The 23715-nt window shown below is 39.7% G+C and overlaps 1 protein-coding gene across 2 annotated transcripts in view; it reads left to right on the forward strand.

Annotated features, from left to right (window-relative positions):
- AVL9 (AVL9 cell migration associated) overlaps positions 1-23715 on the forward strand; it is a 41725-nt gene that overhangs the window by 5017 nt on the left and 12993 nt on the right. For both annotated transcript variants that reach the window (XM_082752902.1, XM_082752903.1), the window contains exons 2-10: positions 12292-12412; positions 14700-14785; positions 16101-16172; positions 16940-17029; positions 17378-17444; positions 18072-18112; positions 19188-19226; positions 22374-22443; positions 22999-23531. In XM_082752902.1, the coding sequence (XP_082609028.1) occupies positions 12292-12412; positions 14700-14785; positions 16101-16172; positions 16940-17029; positions 17378-17444; positions 18072-18112; positions 19188-19226; positions 22374-22443; positions 22999-23531 (1119 nt within the window). The remainder of the gene's footprint in view (positions 1-12291; positions 12413-14699; positions 14786-16100; positions 16173-16939; positions 17030-17377; positions 17445-18071; positions 18113-19187; positions 19227-22373; positions 22444-22998; positions 23532-23715) is intronic.

Raw genomic sequence — 23715 nt, forward strand, 5'->3', positions numbered from 1 at the left:
AAAAGTTAAGACTTGCTGTGCTTGTGTGGTTCAGTCTGAGGACAGTTTCCCCTGTAGTTGGTATGAACTTAGAGATGCTGCTCACTGTGAAGATGGCTTTATGCTGTGTGAAAGTAATGTGCTGCTTTTTCAAAGTAAATATATGTTGTTTTTTTTTAAGGAGTTTTCTCTAGCAAAGTACTGAGTAAGCTTTCAGGGAAGTTGTATTCTTTTGTCTGTTTATGCTAGCAGGTCCCTAACCTGCTTATTTGCTTTTATTAGCTATTGAATTATGTTGTGATAGCAATGAAATACTCAAAAAATTGATCTCTGATCTCGCTCTTTGTCAAAGAGAAGATGGAGTTACAGCACTGTGCTGATGGAAGGGGAGGAGAAGCTTGTCTGGAAAGCAGATCCATCTAGTATTTGACGTGCTCTCAACCAGCCCATTAAGGAAAGGAATGATAATTTGCTTGAAGCATGCATTGTGATGAGTTTCTTTCCTTTGAATGTACAGGCTGACTTTATGGGAACCTTTGTAAGTGCTTAATTAAATAAAATAGCAGAAATCTTGACATGTGCAGAGATCTTGGGTAGTATTCATTCAATCACGATCTTCATTCATCTGAAATGAAATGACTAAAACACTTAATAAATAGTCAAAAAAAAAGTTGCTTTTTTGATACCTGTTTGGTATCAAAGAGGAGAAGTGGCCTAAATAGAAATGAATAGCAAGCATAGCCCTTCATCATATGTAGTTGCTTATTATGTCCATTAATGAAAAACATACTATTTTAATTTGGTAGCCATGTCTATAAGCTTCTCTTGTACAGGATACAAGTTAGTTGAATCCTGTGGAGGAAAATTTTGCTTGCTTTAAACAAACTCTGGGTATCGATTCACTGTGATCCCACAAAAAAGTGCTAACCACAATTATTTCTTTTCTTCTTAGCCTTTCATGCCTTACAAGGCTCTAACTGAATAGTAGCTAGTTCTTGATTAGATCAGTTTAGCTTCTCTACTATTTTATCTTAAAAAATCAGGGAAAAATGAAATTCTTTAAAGATACAGTAAAAAGAAATGGAATGCTAAAAACATTCATGTAAGTAAATAATTAAATCCAGAGCCAGAAATTGTGAAATCAGTAACTAGGCCAAAAAAAAAAAAAGCTTACAGGCATAACATGTCTGATTTTAGTTTAAATTCCTAATTTGTCTGCTCAGGTCATCAGCTTTGCTTCTCTCTGCTCCTCACTGCCCAACACATATCCTTCCTTTGTGGGAATAATACACTTTCTAGTTATAAAAACACAGAGTTCAGGTTAAAGAAAAAGTTTCTTCTATGCCATAGTAAACTAGCATGTCTCAAGAGGATTTACAGAAAAAGCCACACAGACAGAAGTGCTTCCACAGTATTTTGTTGGCTTTATACCGTCCCAGCTGTAATAGCTGCAGCCCACAGTAATGTAATGCTTCTTAGACCTTCCAATAGAGGGTTTGCTGCTAATGTAGACTTGGGAGAAGTACTTTCAGGGTATTGCATTCCTTACTTAATTGGGAATGCTCTGCATAGTTCTGTGATGGAAAAAATTGCTTTAAATGACCTGTGAAATTTGAAAGTAAACAGAGGTAAATGGGGGGAAACGAGTTGTGTGAGAGAAATTCTTAAAATCGGTCGTTTGGGCATAAACTGGTTATAGAAGAGCCAGCCACAGACACAGTGTGAGCTGTTTCAGATTATCTGTAGCTGGTTGGTTCATTAGATACTGCTGCAGGTTTCTGGTCCACATCACTCTTAGTTCGGGTAGGGCTGTAAGATGTGGATTTCAGGGCTGTTTGTGCTGCTTTTCTGGAGCTGCTGGTACTGAATTTCATGGTAGTTTTCAGGAGCTGAAGTGGTAAGTGGCTATTGATTTCAGAGCAAATAAAGGAAAAGGGTCTTCTTTCAGAACCATGTAATGCTTCCTCTCATTACAGGTGAAAGATAAAGAACTTGATTTGCCTTTACACTTGGCTTTTAATTTTTGAAAGCAACAAATAGTGTGAAATTCGTATTTGTCATATGATAGAGGTCTTTTGCAAAAATCTAATCTGAACAGAGACTGACTGCTAGATGCATATTGTGTTGAAAAATGGATGCAGAAGTAGATGATCGCTTTGTGTAAGACTGAATCATGAGGTATAATTCCCCCCTGAACATCCTGCGTGCTAGCATCCTCAGGCAATTTGAGCTCTCAGTATCTGAGTTTTATTTACATATTGCAAGGCAGAGAGATAAGACTGACAGTGTGGGAAGGCTTAAAATATGCTGACTACTCCAAAAAAAAAGTACTTCTTGAAATAAAATTAAAGTGAGAACTGATTCCCTTCAAAAGTAGAGGGGAGAAATGATTTCAGCAAAGCTGGAGAAACTTGCAAGAAAGTTGCACAGGAGTTACTGTTAGTCCATTGACTTGTTCTTAAGGATTACATGGCCCCTTTGCTACTGCACTACCTATTGTGCAACTTGCATGTCTGAGTATGTTTCTGTGTGGACTGTGCTTGAAGATCAGTCCTCCTGCCTTGACTGATTGTGTATTCTGTTCCTAGCATACAAGTAAATCTTAAGAGAAGTGATGAAACAACTGATGACACGGTTTTTAGAAAAGGTCCTGAGTATGTTTTGATATTTTAGAGAAAGAATGCACTTTGAGAGGTCTTACCTTCTTGAATTATATATGTTCTCATCCTGTAATTTGAGAGTTTCAAGTACTTTAGCTACTGAAGATAATTACACAGAATCACACAGAATTTCTAGGTTGGAAGAGACCTCAAGATCATCGAGTCCGACCTCTGACCTAACGCTAGCAGTCCCCACTAAACCATATCCCTAAGCTCTACATCTAAACGTCTTTTAAAGACTTCCAGGGATGGTGACTCCACCACTTCCCTGGGCAGCCTGTTCCAATGCCTCACAACCCTTTCAGTAAAGAAGTTCTTCCTAACATCTAACCTAAAACTCCCCTGGCTCAACTTAAGCCCATTCTCCCTCGTCCTGTCACCAGGCACGTGGGAGAACAAACCAACCCCCACCTCGCTACAGCCTCCTTTGAGGTACCTATAGAGAGCAATAAGGTCTCCCCTGAGCCTCCTCTTCTCCGGGCTGAACAAGCCCAGCTCCCTCAGCCGCTCCTCGTAGGACTTGTTCTCCAGGCCCCTCACCAGCTTCGTCGCCCTTCTCTGCACCCGCTCAAGCACCTCCATGTCCTTCTTGTAGCGAGGGGCCCAAAACTGAACACAGTACTCGAGGTGCGGCCTCACCAGAGCCGAGTACAGGGGGACGATCACCTCCCTAGCCCTGCTGGTCACACTGTTCCTGATACAATCCAGGATGCCGTTGGCCTTCTTGGCCACCTGAGCACACTGCTGGCTCATATTCAGCCGACTATCCACCATCACTCCCAGGTCCTTCTCTGCCTGGCAGCTCTCCAACCACTCATCTCCCAGCCTGTAGCTCTGCTTGGGGTTATTGCGCCCCAGGTGCAGGACCCGGCACTTGGCCTTGTTAAACTTCATGCAGTTGACCTCAGCCCATCGGTGCAGCCTATCCAGATCATCCTGCAGAGCCTTCCTACCCTCAAGCAGATCGACACACGCACCTAGCTTGGTGTCATCTGCAAACTTACTGAGGGTGCACTCAATGCCCTCATCCAGATCACTGATGAAGACATTAAAGAGGACCGGCCCCAGCACCGAGCCCTGGGGAACGCCACTAGTGACTGGCCTCCAACTGGACTTGACTCCATTCACCACGACTCTTTGGGCCCAGCTATCCAGCCAGTTTCTAACTCAACGAAGCGTGCACCAGTCCAAGTCAAGAGCAGCCAGTTTCTTGAGGAGAATGCTGTGGGAGACGGTGTCAAAAGCCTTGCTGAAGTCAAGGTAGACCACATCCACAGCCTTTCCCTCGTCCACCCAGCGCGTCACTTTGTCATAGAAGGAGATCAGGTTCATCAAGTAGGACCTGCCTTTCATAAACCCATGCTGACTGGGCCTGATCGCCTGCTTGCCCTGCAAGCCCTGCAAGCAGGCGACCAAGCGATTCTTGTTGAGATCTGCAGAAATTGGCACTTACAACAGCCTGATCAACCAGTGCACATGGCCTATTTTTATTTGTACCTGGAGAGCAGCTGAGAGCTAAGGAGATTATCTTCAATCAGAGTTTTACAAGTTACACTTGAGTTTGTTTGCAGAATTAGGAGTTGTCTAAGGCATGAGCAAGTTAAGCCTACTGTTTCTATGAACTGCTTGGAGCACTGCCTGTATTTTCAGGTTTTTGCATCCTCTGTTGTAGCACGTTTCCAAAGGGGAAAGGAAGCACTGAAGTCAGCCTTCCAAATAGGTTCCACATACAGCATTTCTGGGCACATCTTTCTGTTCCTCAGTGAAGGGAATGCTTCTAACCTGTCTCGGTTTGTCTGCTGCCTTTCTTCCAAAACTCTGCTTCATTGGAGAATTGCTTCTTTTTTCTTTTTTGATCTTTCCAACCCAGCAGTTACTGTACTGTGCCTGATAGATTTGCTTGATGCTGTCTTAACAGTGTAAGTGCAGTGTATGCCCTGTCTTTAAAGTCCTCGTGTCTTTTGTTTCGGGGTGGGGGGCAGTGCAGTAGGCAGATACTATGCAATAGGTAATCTTCTCTAGTGATTAAATAAGAGCCTTTTAAAGGAACAACAGAAAAAATACCTGGAAAAGGATCTAGGCTGGAATCTACTCAAAGGGTTTTGTTCCCAACTCTATTGACGATAACCTGTAAACACAAACACAACTCCTTTGTTTCTGCTCCTGGCTTGTAATAATAATATTTAAACACTTAAGGGAGTGTCACAAGCATGCCATCTCTTACTGGTGTTAATTGCGATAGAATCAGGTATGAAATTTAGCCTATAACCTTTTGAACATTAAATGGAAGTATATAGGTGAGTTTATTTTCAACACATGGAAATTCTAACAGAAGATTTTAGCTTTTATTAGAAAGGCTACTCAAATTTGCATGGGATGTTAATCATTTTAAGTACACAATGCATTGCTGAGTACACTCTAATTGGTATCTGACGCTTCACTTCTGTAAACAGTGCCACAGATTCTAATCTCTTATATAGTATTAATGGTGGGTTCCACTCTTTGCATGCCTATATAATCCACATATTTAGTATTTTGTGGTGTTCGAGAAAAATTCCTGGGTATGGTGGGGTTTATTTTTTGTTTGTTTGTTTCTTTGCTTAATTTTTTCAAGCTTTAAAGAGATCTGTGCTTCGATATTCTTGCAATTGTTTCTTTGAAGTCCCACCCAGCAGATAAAGTGTTTCGTCCAAGGGCTCTGTACTGAGTATTTTCTCCATAGTTGCCCTGATGTGAGTTGAGGAGGTTCCTAAATACTTCTTGGCATTTATATAACACCTGCCATCGTCGTCATCATCAGCTTTCATCTTCTGATCTGTCAGTTCTCTGTAGATGTCACGACATCCCGCCAGTTATGTAAGTGGCACTCTGCCAGGAATCTTGGCTTCTCTGTGGAATAAGTGAGCGAATGCTAAATTGGCAAACGGTGTGTTTCCCTACCTCTGTGGCACCTTGTGTCTGTTTCACAATGCTTTTAAATAATAAGAGCTTGGCCTCTCGGCACTTTTACAAGGTTGATAATGTGATTTTTATACAGACATAATAGTTCCCTGTCCTAATACTGCCGTATTTTGTGGTTTGGGTATAATTTTGGTAATCCATCTCACAGTGTGTATGTGGAGCCAAAGTGTTATGCCTAGGCAGGCATGTTGCTTGTAAAAGCTCTCTCAAAGTTGTGCGTACAAAAACTGAAAGCAAGTTATTTGCCTGCTATAATATGCTGGGGAATGGGGTACGGGGCTGCCTGGTTTTAGGATTCCCTAGAGCAGAGCATGTTCTGTGCTTCGTGGTGTTGCAGTGTTCCTGTACCTCCTCAGCCTTGTGCTTGCTGAGGAGCTGAATTTGTCCACACTCAGGTTTAAGTTGAGTGCCGAAACTCATAAGTAACGAGCAAGTTAACCAAGAGCTGTTCAGCGCCCATCAGACGTCCTGTGGTAAAGACCCCAAATGCTTGTTGGCTCATACGACAGGCTGATCGCTCACCTGGATAGCGTGGTTTCAGCAGCGTGTGCCATATGAATTAGATGCAGTGTCTGCTTCTACACGGCAGAGTACGTGTGCTTTGAAGCATGCCAACAGGACTGGTGCCCCCGTTTTCCCACTGGGAACCAGGGCATGCAGCAGAGCTGAGGAAGGGATGCACATCGGGGTCTTGTGTGGTGGGAGGGAGGAATTGCCACCAGCCTGTGGAGCTGGGGACATCCTCCCAGAGTCGATGGGTGCAGCAGGTTGTGTGGATGGAAAACTGGCTGCTGCTGACCCTGCTGTAAAGCAGCTGCTCCACTGGGCAGAGGTAGCTGAGGAATACTGAAACCAAATGGTAACACACAGCTGTAAGGGAGCTGCCTTCTGGGGTACCTTGTGCTCGTCACCAACAATATGAAGTTTAACAGGAGCAAGTGCTGGGTTGGAGGGGCAGGCGCTGAGCTCTGCTCTCTGGGGACAGCAACAGGACCCGAGGGAATGGCATGGAGCTGGGACAAGGGAGGGTCGGGCTGGGGGTTAGGGAAAGGGTCTGCACCCAGAGGGTGGTTGGGCACTGGGACAATCTCCCCAGGGCTGTGGGCACAGCACTGAGCTGCCAGAGTTCAAACCCTGTGTGTGAGAGTGTTGTCCAAATGCTTCTTTATTTTGGGGTGGTCCTGTGTGGAGCCAGTTGAATTGAACTCAATGATCCTTATAGGTCCCTTCCAACTCGGGAGATACTGTGATTCCATGATCAGCTTAAGAGGTCATCCTGTATGAATTGTAGCTTATTTTCTGTAAGACCACAAAGACTTTTCTTGAGGACACAGAGCTCCCTAGAAAGTCCCCAAGGCTGAAATGGCTGCAGTAATACTATGCACCTCTCTTGGTAGGAGCATGAGTACTCAGGTTTACATTTTATTTTTTTCTGTTTATTCTATGTTTCAAGAACCTTATAGTAAAAATTGTACTAACCTAGTTAGTTTTTGAAGCAACCATTGATAGTTTTCTTGTGCACATGTAGCGCTGCAAGTGGTGTACTTGGAGCTTGTGTTGCTCTATAGCTTTGTGATGGGGGAACATGAAGAAGTTTTAGGAACTGGAAGGATAGAAAATACAGTGCCCTATCTCTTTCTGATACATTGATTGCCCTTCGCTTTTTTCATGTGTGTGTGTAAAATACTCTTTTAATATGTGTGTATACATAAATACATGAAAATGTTGTTAGAGGTCATTGTATCTCTATTTTAATATTACAGCATAGGTGGTATTGTTTTACAGGTTGTCTAATTGACCTGTAGATCCTGATCTGTTGGTTCTGTCATACATATGAGGAAAATATGTCATTTAAATCTGGCTAAATTGTGATTTAAGTTGTTCTCAATGCTGCAAGACAAACTATGTGCTTAGAGTTTCATTTGGCTGAATGGTGCCGTTGTTATGGTGCCTCAGATAAAATCATTGGTGTACTGTTTTTCTCTGTTTCTGTCTGTGCTAGGACTAAGATATCAGAAAAACTTCCTTCAAAAATACCAGCTTTCAAATACTGGCTTATTTGAAACGAGGGATCAATTCTCATGTGTCATTTTAATTTGTTGTTTTGTTATGTGTGGTTGGTTTTGTTTGTTTTTGTCACTCCTGGTTAGCAGTATCCTCAATATTCAACATCCTTTTACTTTTCTTGCTCTTTTTCTGCTTAAGTGAGATCTGAAGAGCTGCAGTCCTAGACATGAATTGAAATTATTTATGACTGTAATTAGTCTTTTTGCCAGTCTCCTTCTCTTCGTATGAAACAATTGTTCTACCTGTTGACGCAGTACAAGCAATGGAGAGATCATCAAAGCAATTTTTTTCCTAGAATGGAGTAGGTTCACTCACTGTAAATTTAAGTTCTGCAACTCAGCAAAAGCATTTTTTCGTTTAGTTTTCGTTGCATTTTTTCATTTCGCACTACCGTTTAAAATATTTCAGATTTTTGTGGAGATATGAACTTAAATCTTCTCCCTCTTGAAGTAATGGAAAAACTTGGCAGAACCACAGAATGGCCGAGGTTGGAAGGGACCTCTGAAGATTATCTGGTCCAATGCCCCTGCTGAGCAGGATCACCTACAGAACATTGTGCAGGATGGCATCCAGGCGGGTTTTGAGTATTTCCATAGAACGAGACTCCACAACCTCTCTGGGCAACCTGTGCCAGTGCTCTGTCACGCTCACAGTAAAGACGTGCTCCCTCGTATTGAGCCAGAACCACCTGTTCTTCAGTTTGTGCCTTTTGCCTCTCGTCCTGTCGCTGGGCACTACTAAAAAGAGACCGGCTCCATCCCTCTTCACACTCTTCCCTCAGATACTTGTACACATTGATGAGGTCTCCCCTCAGCCTTCTCTTTTCCAGGCTGAACAGGCCCAGCTCTCTCAGCCTGTCCTTGTACAACAGCTGCTCCAGTCCCAGGATACCCTTGGCCTTCTTGGCCACAAGAGCACGTTGCTGACTCATACAACGTGAAAACTTATTAGGGATCAGGATTTTCTCATTTGTAGCCCCAAGAGAGATCTTTCAAAATGTCTCCTTTGAAGAGGGGAACACGTATTGTGGCAGTGAGTAGGAAGGGTTACCTTGTAAATAGAGCGGCCCAAACATGGAACAGCAGTCTGACTGGAGAGCATGGGAAGTCTGCAGTTTGTGGTGACTTACCAGCGCTTTGAGTTATTGCTGGTTAATGTTCACTGAAGATATAACTCATGCTGTTATTGCTAACACTTAACACTCTTTGCAGGGAGGGAAAACAACCTGACTTGAATATAAAGTTCACTGAAAACCAGCGGAGGCTACCTTGCTAATGTCTGAGTGTAACAGGTGGACGTGTGGTTATGTTTTGGAAATTCCTCTTTTATCACACTCAAATTTTAGCCTCTCTTCTGACTGTGTACTCATAATCTAGTACAAGACGATATCAGTGCATTTGTTCAAAGAAAAACTCATCTTAGTTTCTAAACATAAGAACAGAAATACAATTTGCCTTCCCTGTGCTTATCTATTATTTCCATGAATAATGCGAGATAGTGAATATGTAGTGAATTTAAAGAGGGGGAACCAAAACAGATTGCCTAGTCTTTTTTTTTTCTTCTGTGTTCCCCAAACAAGAAAAGATCATCTATTTGCATCCAAACTGTTAGATACAATACAAACTACATAGAAAAGGTTAATTAAGGTAGCAGAATTATAGAAAGATACAAATGTCACTTCCAGAAACTTGATTGTCCTTCAGGTTAGGTTTTTCTTGTATTTTATTTTAGCTTGGTAATCCACAGAAGCTGAAATACTTTGCTTAGTGCAGTTATTTATTTCTCCACTCAATCATGACACAGTATAATGTATTGATTTTTGTTCTGAAATCCATCGTTGGCAGTCTGCATACAGAAGATGACAATTGGAGCAGGCGGAAAGCATTGCCATCAAAACCCCCTGGCAGGCATAATCAATATTTCCAGCTGTAATGAAGACCCCTGACACTTGGAAGAGTGAAGAAATGAGTAGAGATTTGGGTTCATGTTTTATATTGTTTCTTCTGAAGTCTCTGAGGAGTTCAAATTTTTATACAAATTTAACTTTGAGGAGACTTTTTCAATTCACTTGAGGGGATAAAAGCCTGTAAAATCTTCTCAGGCCATCAACTCAAAAAACTCGCGTATGTATTTGTGCCTATTGAATACGGAGCTTTATTACAGAGACTTTTTCTCTTATTTGCAGGCAAATCTTGTAATGCATCTATGTATTGATGCCAACCAGGGAAATTGAGTGCTTGTTTATGCATATACCTGTAGGTAGATTTAGCTAGAGCTTTGCTGTTTTAATTAAATGAAAAATGAGCTCATCTGTCTTCATTCCGTGAAGGGAGGAAAGAACTGTGAGAAAGGTCCCTTCTGTGGTCCTGTCCCACCCCCACCATGGTTGTTCTTGGGTTTAAAGTGGAAGAAGTGATGAAAAATAACTGTTCTGGGTTTTGTGTAGTCGCTGTAGCTACAAATTCTGTATCAAGCAGTTTACACGCACAGGCTGAGAAAGCGTTTTAGTGAGGTTTCAGTTCAAAAATTCAGAAGTGGTAGAACTGATTTGTGTGATTTTAATGCAAAATAAAATAAAAAATCCTAACCTGAGCTGATGCCGTTCTGTAAATTGAGCTATAGAAATCAAGCAGGATGTCTGGGTGATAAGGAAGAGTTAGGGTGATTTTCATCTGCATTAATTCGGTCATCTGCAAGTTAGACCTCTAAGTCTGAGCCATCTCTCTTTGGAGCTGATGGAAAGAAACAGATCAGATGAATCACCCTCAGCAGGTGTCTGTTTTCTTTGTGTGGAGCGCTTAGGAAAGCTGGCTTGGAGTTCTTGCTGTTTGATATGTAGTTAGATGACATGAATCCCACCTGCAGTGACTACTAGCGAAAAAGTTTGACTTAACAGCTTTGAAATGAACCCACTGGGAACTCTGAAGCTGGTAGAAAGAAGTTCTCCAGGGTACCGTCTTTGTTGTCGGATTGTCATTTTTCTTCTTACAGCCATCTGCCTCTGCTTCTTGCACCCTCTCAGCCTCTGTGGCAAGAAGCAGTGCTTCTGCAAGCTGCTAAACTACACAGATGGGATCCCTCCTTACGAAGGGGGTACTCCCTATGTGGGTCCTTTTGGGGAGGGGGAGGAGCAGTACATCATAGAAACAAGATCTATCATAACATCTCTATATAAAATAGACAATTTAAAGGTGCTTAAGCGATCTTAAATACACTTTGTCTGAGTCTTGTGATCCCCTCTCACCTATACCCACGTTAATATAGAAATCACTCCATTAAAACGCAGAAGAAGCAGACTGATGTAAACCAAGGTTATCGCTGGTCTCATTAATGCCTGTTCAGTTTGGAGCTGTCAGAGCCTGCAGAAATCCCCGCTGCTGGGAGTACCTGATAGCACCTGAGGTGATGACAGCATGCTGCGAGCTAGATCAAACGGGAGAAAGTAGTTTTTCAGCTAATTTCATGCTGTCAAAAGGACACGGGAGCCAGTTGGCAACGATTGTAGAAAGAGTGACACCGTGTGGTAAGGTGAAAAATTTCACTTTTCTTGGTTTGTTTCCCATTTCTTCAGTACCCGCATCCTATACGCTATTCATAAATCATAATAAATAAATAAATAATAATAATAATATCATCATCCAATGTTAAGATTTTGTGTGTTTGTCTTGGCATGCTTTTTATTTCCTATTAGTTAAAAATTTCTACTTATGCATTCTAGAGCCAACTAGTTTTTAGCCAAATGTCTTCCAAGAGGAGTTGTATCCTGCTGCAGTTTCTTCTGATAAATTTGTGCCTCAACTTGTGTTCAGTGATTTAAGAAATGTATGTCTGGAAAAAGAGACTTGTTGAAAGTGTCTGGAAACCCAGAAGTTTACCTAGAGGGAAAGAAAATGAAAGGATGATAGTGAAGATGCTGGTTTTCAGGATCTGTGGCAGATAAATATTATGGTGCAAGTAACAGAGAATTTCTGAGAAAACAAGGTAAAAGGTAGACAACTGAAAGGTGAAATTGAGAGGCAGGATTTCTTGGAAAGAAAAAAGATGTGCTTGTAGTAAATGCATAGAACTTGCTGCATGATTACAGTCAAGGGCGTAAAAATATTTAAAAACAGTCTTTTGCTGTCGGTATAGCTTTTGAGGTTAATTCAGTATCCACTAGTGTAAAACACAGGCTTGCATGTGCTAGAGCATTGCCTAGCCATGAGCACTTGGGGCGGCGAGAAGCCAGATCTGATCTGAGAACGTGTGCACCCCAGCAATGACCTCTGCTGGTACCGCAGGTGCAGCCTTGCGCTGCTGGCTGTGTGCAGAGGGGAGAAGGTAGGCAGCTGCTGGGGTGACATCTTCTGCTTGAACATCTGCTCTGTATTTCTCCTGAGGAAAAGGCACTGGGCTGGATAGAGAGCTGTGGGAGCCAAATCTGCCCCAGGCCTGTCAGTTAGACTGCACATGAGTCAGTCCAAGGGTGCTTGGAAGGAAGAGGAGGAATGCTAGTAGGAAGAAAAGCTGTTTCATGCCATTGCTAAAGAGAAAAAATGCCAGGCTGAACTACAGAGGCTTGCTTGTTTGGTAACAGTAATCTGTTCTCTCTTTGCTTCCTATTTTGTTCGGTTTGTTTGTTTAGGTTGAATTCTCCTACCCTCCTCTAATGCCTGGAGAAGGGCATGACAGCCACGGCTTACCAGAGGAGTGGAAATACTTGCCATTTCTTGCCTTGCCAGATGGCGCTCACAACTACCAGGAAGGTAAGAAATTTGAGAGGAAGTTGCATGTGCAAAAGCCTCCTACCTGCTTCTACTGCAGGCAAATAAAAATGCAAATATCTGGACAGTTCATCAACTATTCTTTTTGGTATTAGATTTCTTGCACTACTTGTTTACGGTGCAAAATGATTGATAAATATGATCGATTTTTCTCTTTAAATTCTGAAGAAACATAAAATTTTATCTTCTACGTCAATAAATCAGACGTCAAAAATTCAGTTTAAAGGTTACTTGTCAGTTGTGTGTAGTCCTAACACAAAACAAGGCTACCAGCTTTCCGTAAAGAAGCCACCTGAGTCAGGAATTAGCCCTCGAGTAAAATCTAATCCAGTTTTGAGCTAAGGGAAGATTGAAATTCTAAAATTCAGCTTTCTAATGTATCTGCTCATTATTTATTTTTTTTTATTTCTGCTAACATTCAGTGATTCTTAGAAGGACCTACAAGCCGTTCATTGTCTGTAGCAAGGCATATTTTGAAAACTAGCAAATATAAAAGGCAGAACCTTCAGTGGATTTGTCAGCAGAATAGAAAGATAAAACATCTCTTTCACCATGTAGTTACCAGCAAGGTCACTGCAGGTGTTTTTTTTTCCTTTTTTTTTTTTTTTTTTCCAGTTTTATTGCATTATTTGTTTATTATTGTATTTATTTGTTTATTTGACAGCAGTTAGTTCATCGCTTTGACACTTATTTGCTTGTTGTTTCCATATTCTTTCTCCACAACAGCAAACAAGGAAGTCACTTAAAACAGCAAAATAACAGACCCTTTAATGTTACTTTTAATATTGTTTTGTTTTTTTTTTTAACTTGATGTAGTTAGCTTTCTAATCCTACAGCTTCCAGAGGCCTTTGGAAAAGGAGGCCTCATATCAAAAGAATCTCCTTCCCAGCAGCAACAGGAGTATCTCTGACTCTGCTCTGAGTCATGATTTTTGTTCTTCTTCTGCATTGCTAAGTATGTAATGAGCAGAAGGCTATGTTCAAAACCAGGAAAATTGTATGTAGCCTCACTTACCTGTTCCCTCTTTGCACAGCACTGTCCAAGTTAATGCTCAACTTGGGCCAGTTTCATTGTTGCACTAAAACTTTATCAATGTGTGGGTTTTGGTAAGGGGAAGAAAAACAGAGGTGACAACAAAATCGTTGTAAAGCCTGGTGTTTTGTAGGCAAGGATACACATGAACTTGAAATTGGCAAATATGATTCAGGTAAAATTGCAGTAAACATAATTGTTAATAACTCTCTTTCCTTCTGAGTTTTCAATTAACTCCCACTGGCAGTTATATTTTTGCAATGAGCATGGCGTGCTGCAAGAAATGTATTAAAGTTTTAGTAAGACTCCATGTGAGCTCCATAATGCAATTATACTTATTCAAGGGAGTATTTTTTCATATATAACCCTTCTTTCCAATGCACGTGTGATCGTTTATTCTGCATTTACTACAGACTGGGTAAAATGTTTTTATTTTCCTTCAAAAAAGATTTAATTCTACATTTTGAAAGGCAAACAATCATAATGTGTATTTTTAATTATGATGTAGCGACATTTTTTGTCACTAGAAGCAAGTGTGTATGTATATATATCTCAAGCTGTAACGCTCACTTGTGCCATATTTTACAGGGATTTTTTTTTTTGTTTATGTCACACTTGCCCAGGGGAAACAAATTTATGTGAGGCTAGAGTTCACAAATCATTTTTGCTACTATGGTGGTGCTGTACATGAATATCTACCTTGGCAGGGTTAGGGGTGTCAGCAGCTTTAACCTTTCAGCTGTATGTGTCTTCCTTAATTGCAATGAAGATAGAAAGAAAAAAAAATCAGCTTCCTGATGTCATCACATGCCTGCTGTGCCACCCAGTCCCACCAGTTCTGTGGGTCCTGTCTTACAGTGCCCTGCCTTTGCTCTTACATACCTAATTGGAAAAGCAGCATACCTGTTGGTTTCAGTGGTGCATCTGTGCTGTTAATATCTGCTTCTGAACATCTGTCAGTGGGCTGATAAAGAAGCTTAGGCTAAAGGTGAGGCTGTTGTCAGAATATCCATATTAGCACAGCTGGAGCTTCTTACACGAAGAATTGTGCTATTTAGAAACTCTAATTTGGGTGTAGGCATAGCTTTATAGATAACTTTTTTCCTTTTTTTTGAAATCTCAGAAAATGCATGTACCAGTATATTCAGCAGTAACCCTTTTATAAATAAGTGATGCTGAGAACAAAGATAATGAGCACTTCACAGTGACTTACGAAACTTTTTTTTTTTTCCATAGATACTGTGTTTTTCCATTTACCACCAAGATGTGGGGATCGAACTACAGTATATGGTGTCTCTTGCTATAGGCAGATTGAAGCAAAGGTAACTTTCCAATCTGAATAATTTCACTGCAGATATGCAGATCTGTAACTGCTTACTGATACTGAACTTTTAGCAGGAAGTTGGAAAAACTGGTAAGAGAGCTATATATCTGATCACACTTTGAAGAAAGATGTGTTTGAACTACTGAAGTGTACCCACATTTTCAAAAGCAGCAGCAGTAATATTACCTATGTAATTACAATTGTGTTACTACAGATTTCTTTAAAACAACAAAAGCACTCCTTTTCCAGTGAAATGCCAAGAACCTGGAATGTCATGTGGCTTTGAGCTCTGAATGAGTCTTGCATTCAGAAGATGCAAATTTTGTACTCTGTCTCAAGTGCACCTTGATTACATTTGAAGTTTCTCTTTATGCTATAGGAGACATTTTCCATGTGCAGATTTTAGTTCTGTTTCTTTTGACCATAATCCACGTTGATTTGAGTTCACTCGCTGTCTTTACAGCCAGTCCTCACTGTATTCTGTGATTGAAGTCTTGCTCTATTTAACTATACAATTATTTTAAACTTGGCTTTTTTGTGTTCTTGATTCCAGTTTATACTGTTTGCTAACTGATTTAGATAAATTAGATGTTTAAATTGAACCCCTTGGAACAAGTAGAATATAAAACAATGTGTGTTTCATATAACAGCTCCAGCGCTCTTTCCATCTGGCTTTCTGATGTGTGGGCTGCAGTCCGCACACTTGCTGTTTTGTGCGGTTGAGTGAATCACTTGGCTGTATTTCTGCCCTCACCCTTTATAGTTGTGCTGTTGAGTACTAGGACCATTTGGTCTGGCTGAGAATGGAGTTTGTTCTACCTCTTTTATTTTATGGATGGCTCAAAGAAAAGTATTGAGTGTAGAGCAAACTGCTTCCAGGCCTGACTGACAGACTTTTCAGCCTGATCCATTTTCACTGATAATATTAGAGAAGAGTTAAGTGGTGTACTGTGGCTGCTTCTGTTCTGTTACATTACCCTGAGTTAAAAATGCCATTGCCTTTTCCAGGGCTACTGCTGGGCTATTCTAGGGCTGTTTATTTAGTGTCTTTTAAGCAGTCCTCTGCCTATCATCACAGCTGTGTTGGCATCTGTGCTGTGCACAGTGGGATGAGATCACAACTCTGACAAGTCAGTGCTTTGACCGTTTGTAAAAGGTAAAGACACTGTTACGTCATTCGGATATTCCACTGCTGAAGGCAGTCAGTTTTAGGATTTTGTTTAAAAAAGGGGCTATATGTCAACTAGACCGGTGAAAGAGTTCTTCTTGAAGTTGCGTGGGGGTAATAATACTCTAATACTTCTATTTCTTAGGCATTAAAAGTACGGCAAGCAGACATCACACGAGAAACAGTGCAGAAAAGTGTCTGTGTTCTCAGTCAGCTGGTAAGAATGTTTGATTAACTCTCAAAACACTTCTAAATACCATAGTAAAATCGTTTGGTTCCCATATTCTTGTTTGGAACTTCCAGCTCTAAACATATGATTTTTTAAATCATTGCAGAGGATAACAAAATGGTGAAGTAAAATTTCATCAGAAGGCTTTGGCATTTGAATGAGCTGCCTTGAATTGGTACCCCCTTGTAAGAGAAATTATAAAAGTGGCTGCCTGTTGTCAGGGACTGGGATATCTGTTTGCACTTCTGCTGATTAAGTGCTACTAATTCTTCCTTTAATATGTATATTTATATATATGATTTCAGGGTTAGATCATTGTTATAACTGAAGGGGGTGGCTGTTGACAACTGTGAAAGATAGTCACAGATATACTTTTGTTTTGAGGGCCCACCTTGTACTTCTACTTAGCAAAAGCTACCACTCTCCAGGCAGAGCATAAAAGTTCTTTCTGCAATTAGAGGTGAAGAAAAAGCTACTATTACAGCTGCATAAGCAATATATAAAGCAGGAAAGTACTTTTCCAGAAATACGCTCAGTGATGGTATAGTATGTGCAAATGGAAATAAAATAGTTATTTAAAACGAGCACAGGAGAAAGATGTTGCAACTAAGGAGTTGGATCCTTCCATGCTCCCCCCCCGATAAACTGTGTGTAGTAGTTGACTGTATTGTAGGATGCGAATTGGAGAAAACTTAAGTTCTAAACAAGTGGACTACATTTTTTTTTCACTTACTTTTGTTTGTTTTTCTTTCAAGCCGTTGTATGGGTTACTTCAGGCAAAGCTGCAGCTCATTACCCACGCGTATTTTGAGGAGAAAGACTTCTCGCAAATTTCAATTCTAAAGGTAACTTTTAAATACTGCCCATGTTGAGCAAGGCCTAAAGTACATGGCTAAAAACTTCAGCGTTTTGAACTAGTGGTTTGCTCGGATATTGTTTTCATAGGTTATTCGGCTATTCAGCTCCTGTAATAAATTACAGGAACAACATGACCCTCAGCTTTCTGATTTGTATTGAAATACAAGAACAAGCATGACAGTCAGCCTGTGTCTCCATTGACTCCATTAATAATATTTGATGTTCTTTCTGGAGTAAGACTTGAATAAGATTTTTTTTATTCTGGATTTTGTGCCAGAATGACTAATAACTTCCATTTTGTTTGTTTGTTTGGCTTCTTTTTTTAATTTTTCCAGGAACTTTATGATCATATGAATAGTTCCTTGGGAGGGACTTCACTAGAAGGGTCACAAGTTTATCTTGGTAAGTGGTTTTCCTGTACAAGTAGCAGAGATAATGTTACCCTAATCAACATATTCCCTTCCTGAGCTAATTTGCTTATGTGCATTAACAGATTAAGCATAAAGGTCAGTGTGCCTGCACAGTATTCTGTTATGCTTTTCTTTATTAATGGATTTAAATAAATGTCAAATAAAGGCAGTTTTGCTTTCATAATGGACGTTAGTTGTGAGTTGTGTCTTGACCTGACAGTCTGACAAGTAACTGCTCATCTGCTTTTGAGACACGGTACTTAATTTTTTTAGATAATGTTTTGGAGTACTTGACGTTTTGTCTGCTTGTTATTTGGGAAAGCTTCTATTTGATTCTGACTCTTACCTGTGTTTTCTGAATATACAACGTAGGATTTACTTCAGTGTTTCTATAACACTGCATTGCAGCCAACAGTAGCAGCTCATTGTGACTGTTCATTTTGTTACTGATCCTGCACAAAGGAGAGAATGTGGTATGAGTTCTGCTATTAAATAACCACATTCATGTAGAATGCATAATGAGTGTATCCTCTCCCCCCACAAAATGGTGACAAAAAGTAAAGTTAATATCTTTATTAGCCATGGAACTGGAATAATTGCTGTCTCTTTGGTATCCCAGGTCTGTCTCCTCGGGATCTTGTTCTTCATTTTAGACACAAGGTAGGCTTTCTCTGCTAGATTTATAAAATTTAAAAATAGAGCACTTATTTTGAGAGTAAAATGCTTTGTGAGGGAATGAAAAATAAACGTGTCTAGACATACCTGAGCTAGAAGTAAGAAGTTTGTTCCCTAAGTATTTCTGCTTACAGCCTCCTGATTTTTCTTCCCCTTCCACCTACAGACATTCAGTAAAAGTAAGTTCCAGACTGAGAAGTTTTGTCCGTCTTCTGTATTTCCGGGAGAGTTTTAGGTTTCTGTTACACTTCTTTAGTTATGTCCCAAAGTGGTATCTCAATTATGGTCTTGTTTCTATTTCCTGTTCCTTGTCGAATGAATGTGATGGAAGAATACTGTTAAAGTCATTGCAGGCACTTGGAGCGTTTTTCCTGTTACCGTGTAATTTTTGCATCTCCTGGCACCACACATCCTGAAAGTAATTGAACCCCTCTTTTTTGTTAATAACTGTTGAAATGGAGTTTGTAGCTAAGTTAAAAATAGCATTTAAAATCTTTAACTGAGAAGCATCAAGGAAACAAACATGAGATTCTGGATTTAGTGGTTAATTTGTGCATTCTTAGTAGACTCTTGTTTCTCTTTAGATGTCTTCAAGTCATGCCCCAAAATGCCTTTTTTTTTTCCTTGGGTATAAAAAGCCTAGACAGCCACCTCTGATCTAGATGTCTTGTCTGTAGATGTCTAAAATTAGATAAAGTGAATGCTATTCTTGGTATATGGCTCAATTAATTGCTGTGATTCTGTGAAGTAACTCTTCTGTGTTTATGTGATTTACTGCTCTTTAAAATTCTGGAATGATACAGTATGTTCTTTCTTTATAAACCTTATATGATTCAAATTACAATTCCTGTTTGTGCTTCTCAGATGCCATTTTAAAGAGTGCTCAGGTGGAGAAAAACAGTGTTCTGATACTCATTGACTGGTCAGATATATCTGATCATTTGATAGTTAGGAAGTGAATAACATGAAATTTTGAACAGGATTAAGCTTGCACAGTAATTTTGGTAAATGGTACAGCTTCATTTACCATGTTTTTCCTTTGTGTTTTTTTTTTTTCCAGGTCTTGATCCTTTTTAAATTGATTCTTCTAGAGAAAAAGGTATAATTTTTATCTGAAGCAGATAGTTGAATTGGAAATGTAGTTGAATATCTTTTAAAAATAAATATCTTTTTGAAAACATGTGGAATGTACCGGTGAAAAATAAAGTTAAATTAAACTAAAGTATCTGGAGTTTTACCAGCAATTTTGCATACAAGAGTAAATTAGGAAAATATGTTCGAAGCAACTGTTGTGTGTTTATGTATAAATTTGCCTCTGCTATTGTTATATCCATACTCTTAGTATCTGTGAAGTAAAATATTAAATGTGAGCAGAGTAACTTAACGTATTATAAAGATAAGAAGGGAAACACAGAGTGTAAATAGGTATTTATGTGAAGGAGGAGATGGAAGTGTTGAGACCTAAAAAAGAGCACACAGCTTTACAGATTTCGCTAAGTAGAATTTTTGATTCAGGCCTTTAAATAGGCATACCAAAAAAAACTAGTGCAAGGAGTGTCTTTCAAACCTGAATTGCACGGACAGTGAGGAGTCATTTTTGTCACGTCATGCTGAGTAAAGTCAGAGCATGTATTGCTATAAACTGTTGAATTCTGCGCTCAGTGTTTTCTTTGGGGTCTCTTGCTGCCTCAGAAACGATGCCACTTTAGCAAGTTAAGTGTAATCTACAAAATGTACAAGCAGATCTGAAATAGTACACACATTTGTTTTCTTGTCTTGGGGTATTAACAGAAGACGAACTTTCAGTGATAAGAACATGTATCAATTCCCAGACATTTATGAAGATTTTTTTTTGTCTTGTTCTTTAAATTTTACTTTCAGTTCTCCAAATTTCACTTTTTTTTCAGTGAACCCACTGAAGAAACTCAGCTTCTCTATTGATCTGTTTAAAAGCTTAAGCTGTTATTTTGTGACAGTTCAGAACTTGGGCATACATAAGCAAAATACTTCACTGAGCTACAATTTTCTGATTTGAAAATCAGTTCTACTGAGCTATTTTCTGAAGCTTAAGCAACAAGTCATAAATGCACGGAAAGAGCAGAGGAGGGAGGCTTTCCCAAGCATGTTCATGTGACTCAAACATGAAATTGTTTTGAAAATAAGTGGATACTTACTGAATAAACCTGTGAGATTTTTGTGGGGGTTGTTGTTTTTTTCTTTCGTCCCTAAGCTCCAACAGCAAGACAACACTTCCAAGTTCAAAAGGAAGAGTTTGGGTTTTCTGTTGCTGCCTGTTTTCTGGCAGATATTAAGGTTCAAGAATAACTGTGGAAATCTGTACGTTCAAAGACCTTAAATATAATACGCAAGAAGCCACAAGTAATCAAGTAATGCCAATTTTCCTTGAGCTGAAAAACGCCTCACTGCCACAGACTGATTTTCTTTAATCCCTAGCAATTTAGTTGATGCTTTTACACAGACTAAAGGGATTTTTTTTTTTCACCTCTCAGCTGTTATGAGGCTGGAAGACTACTTCCAGATGGTGATTGTTTGATTTTTCTGCTGCCAGGACCACACAGTTTGCTGATGTAAATGTTGTAGGCCATATAACGTAGGAGAAGTAAGAAAGCGTGCACCCATGCAGATGGAAAGATGGCAGGGGGACTGCTTGGTGGAACAAATACACGAAAGTGCTTGGCTTAAGTAAGCAGTCCAACCCGAACTAAAAGCTAAATTTTGAATAGGTTTCTTGAAAACAAAGTACTTCTTTATAGACTTAGCAAAACCTACTTTTAAGCTTACAGAAATAACGAGGAATACATGGTATGTGAGAATCTAAAAGTACAAGAGGTATTGTGGAGGTCCTGTTTCCTGCTATCGCATCCCGTATTTTTTGGACTGACCAGCATCTTAAAAGAATTTAGACTTCATTCCTACTGGTATCAGCAGAAATTCTTTCCGCAGCTGATCTGCTTGTTCTTCGCATCATGCTTTTTTCTGTGGTTGTTGGAATTTGAGTTCACCTCTCTTGAACACGGAGGGTGGAGAGAAATGGTTGTACAGGGTAATACACGTAATCTGTTTCCAGCTGAGGGACCATTGACATTTGGTATGTGTTTAGGACTGCACAGGTCTTTTAATTTGTTCCATCAATCAGTAGCTTGTAGATGTGCACGTGCATCTTAAGTTACTCATCAGTCACTTCTGAAGTGACTTCTGAGCTTACAGCAGAAGTCTTTTATTAATGCTAAGTCCACAAACTTGCACTTTTAATTTCATTATGTACCTACAAAACTGGCCTGCAAATTCCTTCCAATGCTTATATGTTTGCTTTACTTGTTCTCCTTTTTCACTGAAAGTGTAAAAATGTCATTATTAAGCAAGACCCATTTGTTTATTCTTCCCTTTTTTTTTTTTTTTTTTTTTTTTTTGTTCCTCCCTTGGAGGAACTTCAGTAGTACCATTCAGTCAGCCTTGTGTTTCTTCTTTCACTGCTAGCCTTTTACATCCCCCATTTGAATTCTTCACTAATTTACTCTTCCCAGTCTCTGTAATTTAATTAAGGAGATTGGTACTACCTTCAGTAAAGCACTTAAGGCATAACATGGAAAAACAATCATGTTTTCTGTTTCCATAAACTCATTTTTTTATCATAGGAAAATATCTCTAATAATGTATGCTGCGTTTATCCTGCTTTCTGCTTATCTGCGTATCTTTAATATATTTTCTTAGAAGGGATTTTTTTTCCAGTGTAGATTTTTGTCAGAATTCTGGAATGGAGATTATTTGGTCTCTTTGATTTATAACAGAGACACTTTAATGTACTACAAATTAACAACAACTGATGCAGAGTGCTGGGAATAACTTCTTCTCAGTTGTTTAGTCGGATTTTTCCTTTCTTGTAAAATTGATCCAATCCACATGCTGGATCCAAAAAAGCATTCAATCAAAAAAAATCTTGACTGAATGACTAGTGATACATATTATGCACACAGGCACATATATATAACATGTATTTTGTAGTATAAAAAAACACTATACATATTTAAATATTAAATATGAACAGTTGTAAGAGCTTTTGTGGGTGAGCAGACTCCCTTTTTAAAATAAATAAATTCTTTGACCAGTTTGCAGCTGTTCTTTGTCATACTTAAGTGTAATTTTTTATTTTAATTTTTATTTTCCTCCCTACTTCCCTTCTCCTCTCTTGCTCTCTTCTCCTGTTTTTTCCTTCTTGCCTTCCCAGGTGCTGTTTTATATTTCTCCAGTAAATAGATTGGTGGGAGCTCTGATGACGGTCTTGTCGCTATTTCCTGGTAAGGAGAGAAATTTGGACTTCTCAGTTACCACCAGAAACCATATTAAAAAGTTGCCTGTAGTGTTTCTTGTGGGAACAACTTATGCAGCAATAGTTACATTGATAAATTGACTGAAAAATGTCTTAACTTGTATGCATGTGCATGTATTGTGGGCATGTATCCTAACATTATATGCACTCTGTGGATTACCTATTGGAGCTACTGGATCTTCTGTACTGCCTGTGAGTAACATAAATGGGACTCTGAATTAGTTATACATTCCTGCAAGTTCCTTAAAAATCAAAAATTCCTTCTACATGTGCGTCTGAAAACAAAACAGACAACCCCTTAACTAATTCTTACTAATTCTTAACTCGTAACCAGTCTTCTCAAAGCAAAAAGTTGGGGTTGCTTCTTTTGGGGAGAAAGGTTGGTTGGTTGTTTTTTCAACTACTATTGTAAAATACATTATTTCCACTATGCATACAAGGGCACTTTTCTTCATTTTCTTCAACAAAAATTATTTAATTTTATATTGAAATGCTAATTTCCATGGGTCCGGTCACTTTCCAGGTATGATTGAACATGGTCTTACTGACTGCTCACAGTATAGACCAAGAAAGAGCATATCGGAGGATGCTGTCTTGCAAGAAATTACACCACGGTTAGATGACTCTGTGTCTGCTGCTGCTACAAACTTGGGAGTGGGCAAGGGAGGCAGGAAGATGGCAGGAAACCATTCGCTGGGAGGTCAAAACACAAACGTGCCTTTCTCCCAGTCAGAGAAGATTTGCAACGGAGCTCAGTCCTCCAATGGTACTGTGCAGCACTTGAAAGTTCCTTCCCGCACTTCTCCAGAGTCCTCTGAAAGTGAATGGGAGACCTTAGATCCCAGCATTTTGGAGGAGTCTAATTTGAAAGAAGGAGTATGCGAAAATGCAGCATCAGAACAGGCTGAAAGTCTGCCAAGTGAATGCAGGAGTCCAGAAACCCTTCCAATCACTGTGCAGCCCCAGGCAAATTCAGGACACGCGGTGCTTGTTCCAGGACTCGTATCTGGGTTGGAAGAGGACCAGTATGGTATGCCGTTGGCTATTTTTACAAAGGTAAACAGGTTGTTTATAATACCAGGTAACTCATAAAGACTTCTGTTTTTCAGAAGTGGCTAATAATTTTGGTTACCCAGCTCCAAATGGACAGTAGGGTACTATAAAACACGTAAGTACGGCCTCTGACAAGTGACTGTGTTTGTAGGCAGATGGAAAGAGCTCTTGTGTGTCTGAGGGGTAT

The sequence above is a fragment of the Aythya marila genome (assembly GCF_965140915.1).
Source record: "Aythya marila genome assembly, chromosome: 2".
Classification (NCBI taxonomy): Eukaryota; Metazoa; Chordata; class Aves; order Anseriformes; family Anatidae; genus Aythya; species Aythya marila.